Source organism: Acanthochromis polyacanthus, chromosome 15 (genome assembly GCF_021347895.1).
Source record: "Acanthochromis polyacanthus isolate Apoly-LR-REF ecotype Palm Island chromosome 15, KAUST_Apoly_ChrSc, whole genome shotgun sequence".
NCBI classification, from domain to species: Eukaryota; Metazoa; Chordata; class Actinopteri; family Pomacentridae; genus Acanthochromis; species Acanthochromis polyacanthus.
Genome location: NC_067127.1, coordinates 13961163 through 13971516, shown reverse-complemented (window position 1 = coordinate 13971516; position 10354 = coordinate 13961163). Strand labels below are relative to the sequence as shown.

Genomic DNA, 10354 nt, shown 5'->3' with positions numbered 1-10354 from the left:
AGCCCCCATACAAAACAGATAAGATAATATAATGAAGTTCCACCCCATTTTATCATGATGATATGAGGATAAACTTTAACTATAGGTATAGGAGTTGGGGTTGTGTTTTTGTGATCTTGATTGTATTGGCAAACCAAATTTAATAACATATTATGACTGTTGTTTTGATTATTTTAAAAACTGATTCAGTTTTGTCCTAATTTGACCCCAAAGTTGGTAAGTTTGCGTTTTTGAAACTTTCAGTACGTCTAGTGACCACCAGGGGCCGCTGCTTTCATTCCGCCTCGACGCAGAGCCGGAACACGACGTGGCAAGTAAACGGTTCACTTCCTGTGTTTAATGCTGTATTGACATCCGTCTTCTCTTGTCAAACCAGACTTCCCCAGAGTTTCTGTCCGCTTTTAATTCATCTCTGAAGCAGGTGTGAGTGTGAGCCGAGGGGGCCGGAGTCTTACATGAGGAGCGGCCGGCTGGAGGAGCTCAGCAGCCGGACAGGAGGGATGATGGCTGGGCTGCTCTTGGTGTTCCTCGGTGGGCTGCTGGAAGTCTGCAGCGGCGTCTCAGCAAACAGAGGGGGGTATCCCTCCTTTACAGACGAAATTCCTTTCAAAATCACCTGGCCTGGCGCTGAATTCACGCTGGTATGTCTCTTCCTTCAGTAGCACGTTTGTTTTGAGGCGTAAAATCACTGCTGCAGGCAGGGAGGACGCTTTTGTGCCTTTGTAGCTGTGAAAGGAGGTTGCACTGCACTGCTTTCGGACTTCGTTTCCTAGTTGTCTCATTGCAGTTTAAGTAACGAACATTTTCTTCTGATTTACAGCCAGCTACAGGTGCACTTTACAACGAAGATGACTTTGTCATTATGACAACAACAGAGAAGGAGAAGTACAAATGTCTCCTACCTTCTCTCACAGCTGGAGAGGAGGTGAGTAGGATTCACAGTTCCTGGTTCTTCTGCAGCACTGTCAGCTGTGTATGTAAACATAGTTATTTAGGAAAACCTTTTCTGTTGCCTCTGATGACATAATGATGAACACACTGCAGAAATGTTGGCATCTGTATTCTTGCAAGGCCAGTAAATTCTCTAAAGCTTGTTCTGCTGCGTACCAGGTGTACATGTATACGTCGTTTTTAAGTGCAACATTTCTGAGCAGCTTTGGATTAGTCTGCAGTTTTCAACAAAAAAAACTTCAGTCTTTGAATAATATGTTCCTCTTATTATAGCATCACTGTCTGTATGGGTTTTGTGATTGTGGCCATCATTTATACCTGTTACTATAAGGATGTACTCAACAAGTTATTTGCTAATATAAGAGGGTGCAACAGTCATGCTAGCTATACTTCGACAACATGAATGTAAAAGAGAAAGGGGAATTGAAGCAAGCAGCATGTCACTCATTTGATCAGACAGTTTTTAAAGAAGTTCCCAGTTCAACTCTACTTTCTGAGCCATTCATTTAGTAATAATTGTCACCTCTTCCTGCTAAATTCAAGTTTATTACCTTGTGAACTTGTCCATATGGTGTATTTTATATGCTCGAATACACATCCAGAGCAAAACAAGCATTTCCTACTTGAAACTGCAGTGTAGTCTTCGGATAGTCTCCGAAGGTTTTGGAGGTTTCACATGTTCAGACCTAAAAAACTAATACTGTCAGCCTGCATGAGCTGACTTTCGGTATCGTTATTCTTCTTCAGACTCCGTTCAGAATCAAATGTGTATAGCTGAAGTTTTACAGTGTTTGAACAAAGTGGCAGGTGAGCTGGTGTGCTGAGCTACAGTGAGCGGAGAGAGAGGCGGGAACCTTATAGTTTTCCACATCGTTGAGGAAACAACAGTGTAGAATTACCTCCACATTTTAAACTTACATGAAAAAAAAACTAGCTTTGATACACAGTTATGAGTTTTCAGGACTTCAGTCATTTACAAGAGAGGGATTTAAAACACGAACGAGTCGGGGGCGGCGTGGATCAGTGGGTAGAGTTGCCGTCTTGTAACCGAAGGGTTGCCGGTTCGATCCTCAGCCCGTCGAGCTCATGTCGAGGTGTCCCTGAGCAAGACACCTAACCCCTAACTACTCCTGGTGGGTTGTGGCAGCTTCCGCCATCAGTGTGTGAATGTGATGTATCATGTAAAGTGCTTTGGATAAAAAGCGCTATATAAATACAACCATTTACCATTCATCCAAAAGAGAAATGACACTTAACAAAATGATCTACATTGATAGGCAGAAATCTCCCATCATACCAATATGGCATGGAAGCCTTTCACAATTTGATGTCTTTGGCTTTCTCATGGAGATTTGCTTTTTATCGCTCTTGCTTTGTGACACAGTTCCTCATGCTGCCTCATCTCTCTCACTCTGCTTGCCTTTGCCTCTTTCTGTCTCAGGATGATGAGAAGGAGTACAGCGGACCCAGTCCAGGTGAACTGCTCGATCCACTATTCAAACGAAGCAGCTGCTCCTACAGGGTGAGACTCTTTTATTATCATCTAATGTCCCCTAGTAGTGAAAGTGAAACTGTGGTCAGTTACGCTACATTAGCAAACCATAACAAATTAAATGTACTTCTGCTGTAGTCCTGAGTGTGTTTGGTCAATTTAAGTCTCACTTCTAACTCTAACTGCTTTTGGTTTGCCACCTTGGCAGATTGAGTCATACTGGACATATGAAGTGTGCCATGGGAAGCATATAAGACAGTATCATGAAGAAAAGGAGACTGGCCAGGTTAGTATTTAGATTGAGGAAAATAATTTTCAGATGATATGAATGGATAGTCTGAAAATAAGTATTTGTTTTTCCACAGAAAATTAGCGTTCAGGAGTACTTCCTTGGGAATATGGCACAGAAGGGCCAGTCAACAGAGCCAAGTGAGTGCCTTTGTAAATCTAAATCTATTATGCATTTTGTATGTATATTTTCCATCCTAACTGTGCTTAAACAAGGACTTTTTTTTCAGATCAAGCCGAGGAGGCAGAAAATGTCAAACCAGCAGAAGAAACAGAAGTAAGTATAACAGTGAAACTATATTAATCAACTGAATCTGCCAGAGTAGCTGTCACTTCTCACATTTCTCACCTTTTGTCTGTTTCCTTACCTTTTTTCCCCCACTGGTGTCTAGGTGCCTACTAAGAACATAGAAGGTCAGCTGACTCCCTACTACTCGTTGGAGATGGGAAATGGAACTCCATGCGTGCTGAAACAGAACCAGCCTCGCTCCACGTCTGTGTTGTACGTCTGTCACCCAGAGGCCAAGCACGAGATCCTGTCTGTCGCTGAGGTCACCACCTGCGAATATGAGGTGGTGGTGTTGACCCCTCTGCTGTGTGCACACCCAAAATACAGGTAAATTAGGACAAATGACTACATTTGAATATTGTGTTCAAAGGAATAAAGTCAAAATATGTCAGAAATTCTGCTTTAAGGTCACTCCTGTGTGTCAGGGTTCTGCCAGTGAGATTCCTGCTTACATCTCTTCGTTTCCATTCTTGCAGGTTCAAATCCTCCCCAGTAAATGCCATCTTCTGCCAGGCTCTGGCGGGCTCCCCTTTGCAGCCTCAGCGACTCGCTCAGTTGGACAAGGAGCAAGAAGAGCAGCTTAAACCGCCTTTCAGCGCCGCCTCTGAAACCAGAGAGGTGAGACAGATGGCCGAGTCGAAAAATGGCTTTTCTGTTTGTGCAAATGACGCATCGCTCATTTATATCTCTGACATGTCACAGGAGGAGGCGCCACCAGTGAGAGAGGAAGCCTTCACCTCCACTCACAAACCCATGACCGTCGGCGGGCAGTCTCAGGTCACTGTCGGCACCACTCACATCTCCCGTCTGACGGATGACCAGCTGATCAAGGAGTTCCTAAGCGGCTCTTACTGTCTGCACGGGGTGAGGCGCATTTATTTGTAGCGTCTAAACATTGGTTGAGTGACACATATAATGACCGTAATGTGTGTGTTTCAGGGGGTAGGATGGTGGAAGTATGAATTCTGCTACGGAAAGCATGTCCATCAGTATCATGAGGTAAGAGAACGCCTTCAGGAAATTTGTAATTGCTTAAGTGGTGATTACTATTGTGTATGTGCGATTGTTCGGTACATTGGATTGCATTTGTGCATCGACGTATATTTGTTGGTGTTCCAGGATAAAGAACAAGGAAAGAATATTGTGGTGGTGGGGAACTGGAACGCAGAGGAGCACATCGACTGGGCCAAGAAGAATGTTGCGCGGTCCTACCAGCTCAAAGACGATGGCGTGCAGAAAGTCAAGTAGGCGATTCAAATTTTTAAAGCTTCACTTGGATCCTTTCTACACGGTTGTTGATGTTTCCTTCTTTTTTTCTCTCTTCATGATAGGTTGGTGTCCCACTTTTATGGCCACGGGGACGTGTGCGATCTGACAGGGAAGCCCAGACAGGTCATCGTCAAGCTCAAGTGAGTGGACAGTCATGTCTGGGGAGGAACCATGGCGTCCTGTGGTTCAGTGTCACCGCCCCGAGTCAACACATGAGTAAGACAATACCTCAGTGTTTCCCATTTGATTCACTCGTATCATTTGTCTTCTCTCTGTCAGATGTAAGGAGTCGGAGTCTCCTCATGCTGTCACTGTCTATATGCTGGAGCCTCAGACTTGTCAGTACATCCTTGGGGTAAGTTGACTTGTAACCATTGAGTCACATTGACTGAAAAACAAACACATGCTTAGTTGCAGTGTGTGACTCTAATGCTGAACCTTAGCTTCTCCCTTACTTTAGTCATGACATTTATTTTATTCACAACTAATTTACACTAAATCCGGTGGATACGGATGACAAAAGGTAGGACAGCAGATGCTATTAGTTACCCCTTGTTAAATGCAGGGGTAACTAATAGCATTACTAATGGTTGATGTTTTGTCTGGCTGAAAGGTGTGAGATTTATTTAATTGGGAATGATAAGACTGCTCTGACGCTCGCAAAGATGAGCTGTTTTATCACATAAAAATCAGGTTCTTCATGCTGTCAAGTTTAGCAACAAAAAACTGTTTAGTGACAGAAGAAAATGTGGAAGTTTTCAAACCTGTCGAACATGTAAAAAAAACAAATCATACAATAGCAATGAAAATGAGTGGAAGAGAGACAGACTAGATTTACTATCGAACCATACTGACTGTGTGCAGACAGGATGTCAGCTTCAGTGACTGGCAGCATATTCAAGGTGATTGACATCGTTTTTTCCCCCTAGGTTGAGTCTCCTGTCATATGCAGGATTCTTGACACTGCCGATGAACACGGACTTCTGTCGGTCTCCAGCTAAACCGACAAAGATCCCATGACAGCAACGGCGCATGAAGGACAAGGGGAGCAAGACATAAAGAGAGAGGACACTTGTTCGGTGGAGAAACTGAAACCCAAAGCTCTGCGCCAAATGCCAAAAATGAGGTAGAACTTGATCTTGAGGCTGGACTTCACGTAGCTCAGGAGAACAGCCCTGACCTAAGCCCTGATCTGTGCAGCAGGCGAGCTGAATCCGACAGGACAGCTCAGACTCGCAGTGCAGTGAGATGGGGCCGAAGCCTCGCTCCACAAGGCAGTGGATTTATTGCCTGAACTCCATATCTATGCTTCTCTTTGTGTTGATTAATTGAAAGCAACGGAGTGACGAATCAGGGGATTTGTAATCATCAGGGGAATCAACAATATCCATGGATGTTTTATCGTCTTCAATGACTGTATTTGTATGTGTGTGTGTGACATGCGACGATTAGCTGCTTGGCTGTGGCACTTTGTATTTGTAGATGTGACGGGGAAGGAGGGGGGGATAAGTTCTGAAATGTTCTGCAGCAGAGCGAATGTGTGCTGTGTTAATTTACAGGATGAGTGAGTGTAACTTATTCACTAGAGGGTGCTGTGGAATAACAACAACAAAAGTGAGTGTTTGATTAAAATTTCATGCAAGTTTGTAGGATGTACAGAATGTCTGTGAGTTCATTTAATTCTGTGGTTTTATGAAGATGAACACTGGGGCCCTGACCACTGCTGTACAGCTGGGATAAACACCAATGCATCTGCAGCAAAGAATAAAAAAAACCAACAACATGAAACCTCATTTGTAGTGTTGCATTACCATACAGGAAAAAGAAATGACTGAGATGTGAGGACATCATAGCAACACATCTGTCCTCAGCAGTTATAGAGATATCTAAATATCATCACCACCTTTACAAATATGATTGTGTTTTTTTAAGTGGCTAAACTTTTTAAAAATAGAACTAAACTCAGAGTTAAAAATTTCTCTCCTGGCACGGCCACCAGAGGGTGCTGAGGCTATGCAAACAGTATAATCTTCCCTTATTGTGAAAAGTATTTTGTTTTCACATTCCTGACATGAGCAGACCAACAAGTGTACCATGCTGTCAGACATGAAGCCTGAAATACTGATAAGCAGACATCATTAACCTTGTTGCCAAAACTAATGATGAAACTTAATTCACTGATTTTCCACTATGTTCTTGACTACTTCTTAATTCCCAAAATATATGAGAAAATTGCAAATTCCTAATAAATTTTGCAAGACAAGATGACCTGTTCACATCTTTTGTCTGATCAATGAACCCAGACATATTGACTATACACTACCAGTCAAAAGTTTGGACAGTTATTTTATGCTTTGTATATAAATACTGAAGACATTAAAACTATGAAAGCATACAGATATAATTATGGTGTAAACAAAAGTATTAATCTACAATGTAGAAAATAATATAAATAAAAACACTGAATGAGAAGGTGTGCCCAAACGTTTGACCGGTAGTGTATATATAATGCATCATGTGTTCATATTTGAAAAGCAGTAAAAGCTTTACATTTTTGCAAAAAATTACAGAAATTTTAAATTGAAATAATCAGCTGGTTGCTTTGTCTTTAATCGGAAATTCCTGTTTTTCAGCAGCACTGCCTCCGTCCCCTTAGTGCAAACCTTCTGCACTTAATTGCGTTTTGACCCACTGATTAATTGATTTAGCTTTAGTTTAAAAAAAGCCCAGCTCCTCTGCACTTGCCAAACATTTATTGTGTTAAAAAGAGTATGAGGCTCACAAACACATTTTTCTTACGAAGCATAAAAGTCCCATCAAGGTGCAAACACATGCCATCGACAGCCATGTGTGGGATTTTGCAGGGTTTCATTGTAGGCGGATGCTACAGCAGCTGGTGTCACAGCTCAGTAATTTCAACCAGAGGAGGCAGCAGTGAAACCAGCAGCTGCTGTCTTTGGCTTCAATGAAAACCTGCCCAGTCTTGGGTTATACTGGCACATGCGTGCACTAAAAAGGGGCAGATTCAGATGAAATTGTATATCTGTAAGAGCAAAAACAGTAACTTTTTGGAACAGATACTTTTCATTAGAAATGTCTTTGTTGTTTTTGGTTTCTATGGCAAAGCTTATAATCCTGGTTCTTTCTTTTTTCCACCCAAGAAATGGGAACATAATGTCTTGTCATTGTAGAAGAAAACAAACGGTTAATACTAATTCCAAATAGTACATAAAATGGACTGTTTTCATGTTCCTTTTTTGATTCACATTGGATTTCAAGTTTGGAAAGATCATCCAAACCTTTCTGTTCTTTGCTTAGACAGAGGGGATGGGAATCTGGTGCACTGAGGTGCTTTCAAAGTCTTGCAGTGTGTCCTGGTGAGTGTGGTAGTGCATGGCTACATAGGACTTAGCAAAGGCAAATGTCTGAGAGCTGACAGGCTGCAGGCTGGTGGGGGAGCTGGGTCCTGCAGAGGGGCTGCTGTTGTATATACTGTAGTAGGGCTCAATGCGGGTGTTGATAGGTGTAGAAGTACTCGGGAGGCGAGGTTTGCGTGCACCTGTGGCCCTTGGACTAGCAGCACAATCCCTGGAGTGACTGGGCCCACATGCCTGGTCTACCAGCCTCCTCTGTGGCTTGGGTGAGAGTACATAGGCCGAGTTGGTCTCATGGTGGGAAGATTTATTGCGATTGACTTCCAGACTGCCTTTCCCCATCGCGTGCAGGCGAGTCTTTTGTTTGCAACAGAGGAAGCCTAGCGCAGCCCACTGAATGCAGCACAGCACACGGCGGCGGAGGCCTGCGCTGTTGCGTGAGTACACAAAGGGATTGATGCCCGATTTGAGAAAAATGAGCACAAAGCCGCACAGTTCAAACTGGTAATGTGCAAAGCTACTTTCTGGTGACAAAACGTCCTGTGACAGTGAAATTCCCATTGGCAAGCAACAGAGCAGCACAGAGAACACTATAACTACACAGGTGACAACTGCCTTGGAGTCTTTGGCTGTAGCCAAGTTGACTGTAGAGACCAGCTGGCAGCAGGTGGCCCCTTGAGCAGCTCCAGGAACCACTGGCTGGTTGGTCCTGTTGGCATAAGAGTGTGTCTGTACATTCTGCAGTTTGTTGTAAGTCTGGTTACGATACAGAGAGGGGCCTTGGACAGCACACTGCATGCTTTCAAAGCCTGCTGCAATGAGAGGCGGCGGGGGCGGAGGGCACGTGGCATCTACAGTGATGATGGGACATTTCCTCACTTGTGCGTTCTTCCTCAGTGTCTGAGCAATCATCAGGTAGGAAACAGACACCACAGCTACACAAAAGGCAAAGTCTGCCAGGTAGATGTACAACACGACCCTGGCCTGCCCGCTTCCCAGGCCAAAGTGGGGCAAACAAGGTCCATCTCTACGTGGATAAGCTCGCATGGTGAGGAGAGCAGCCATGGTGAAGCTGGACGTCCATAGCAGGGCGGTGAGGGCCAACGTGCAGGGGAAGGAGGCAGTGCGGTTGGGCTGCTGCCCCAGAACCATGCGCAGCCTGTGCAAAGCAATGACAGCCACCGTCTCCAGGGACATGATGATGAAGCCCGAGCTGGTCAGGTGGAAGGCAAAGCAGAAGCTCTTGGACACGCCATCCCCTCCGCCGGCATCCAGGAAGAGCACCAGGGCAAACATGGGAGCTGTCACGCAGCAGATGAACAAGTCGCAGAAGGACAGGTTGAGGATCATGAAGTCGAAGTTGGTGCGGAACTTGCGAAACGCCGGGTCAAAAAAGGACAGGAACACCACGAGGTTGCCGTAAGAGCCCAGGAAGAAGATGAAGATGAGGAGGAGGGAGCAAAAGGTCAAGGTAGCAGTGTGGATCACGGCCCATCCTGAAGAGGTGTGTGTGCCCAGGGTGCCGTTGAAGGTCTGCTGTCTTGGCACATCCACCAGGTCTGATGGTGTAACGGTGGTGTTCATTGTATTAATGGCAAATTAGATGGATCCCTCTGTCATCAATTTCAGCATTGTTCCTCTGCATGGAAGGAATAAATGAGGTATCTGCTGCCTCTGCCATTGCTGCCACCTTGGTAGAGAGCTACAAAGGATACAAAGTCAGCTGTTATTTTGTGTAGTAAGTAGATCATATAAATACATTCACAGTTGATGAAAGGAGCAATGCTTATAAGTTATTATAAAAGAGTACAGATTTCATAAGAAGATAAAACACCAGCTACAATAAGCTATGCACCACTGCATTTGGCCAATTACTTCCTCCCCCTCTCCCCCTCCCCAACACACACGCACAGCCTGTACTGAAATCAGAGGAAATCTATCTGTACATCATATTTCTGCTAATGTATCCTATCTACATTCAAAGTATAATCTTTCCTAACAATGGGAAAATGCAACATACCAGCCGTGGTAGCTCGTTCGTCCATCATCATCATTTCATAGAGCCCATCTTCATTTTAAAGCAGTATGATAGTAAGTGAACGCACCGCTGCTTTGGAGAGGGAATAAAACGAATTTCAGCAGCGGCTCAATCGAAACAGAGCAGTCCACTGGCAAGCACTGATAGAAAATACGTTTCCTTACAGTTAGGAGTAAATCTTCTCAGCGCACATAGATGGTTTTCTTGCCGATATATCCATTCTAAAAGGCGAGCGACGGCTCCTAGACGTGTGCTGAAAAATGAGTATGAAGTCACTGTCTACGTATCTGGGCATGAGCATAACCACTGCATTCAAGTAGCTGGTCAATCTAGAAAAAAAAACTCACTTCTCCGTTCTCGGTGTTATTCAACAGCGTTACATAGATAGGTCTCTTTTTTGCCGTTGTATTTCACAAATGCGGGATTTGAAAGAGACTGTTATGCACCATTTGACACGTCTGATATATTACCGCGGCTGTCGTTTCTCTCACCATGGCAACATACTGTCGGAAAAAAGGTGGCCATATTGGATTTAAGCTCAATAGTTTCATATACAAGCTAAAGAAAGGCACTCGTTAGCAAATGCTGCCAATACTAAACTATTATTTTTTCCCCTTCTTTTTTCCCTTTGTAAAATATATAAAATATATATA

The 10354-nt window shown here is 43.9% G+C and overlaps 2 protein-coding genes across 2 annotated transcripts; one reads left to right on the top strand and one right to left on the bottom strand.

The window, feature by feature from the left end:
• Positions 1–288: 288 nt before the first annotated feature.
• Positions 289–6554, top strand: erlec1 (endoplasmic reticulum lectin 1). Its single transcript, XM_022223009.2, has 14 exons — positions 289–641; positions 821–925; positions 2393–2473; positions 2652–2729; positions 2809–2872; positions 2962–3008; positions 3124–3347; positions 3497–3638; positions 3723–3884; positions 3960–4019; positions 4140–4264; positions 4352–4429; positions 4569–4644; positions 5219–6554. Exons 1-14 carry the CDS (start codon positions 456–458, stop codon positions 5288–5290), a joined length of 1500 nt encoding a protein of 499 aa, XP_022078701.2. The 5' UTR covers positions 289–455; the 3' UTR covers positions 5291–6554.
• Positions 6555–7025: 471 nt separating this feature from the next.
• On the bottom strand, positions 7026–10258 carry gpr75 (G protein-coupled receptor 75). The gene is made up of 2 exons (XM_022223011.2): positions 9684–10258; positions 7026–9365 (listed from the first exon to the last, which is right to left on the bottom strand). The coding sequence occupies exon 2, from the start codon at positions 9245–9247 to the stop codon at positions 7604–7606; it is 1644 nt and encodes a 547-aa protein (XP_022078703.1). The 5' UTR covers positions 9248–9365; positions 9684–10258; the 3' UTR covers positions 7026–7603.
• Positions 10259–10354: the final 96 nt, after the last annotated feature.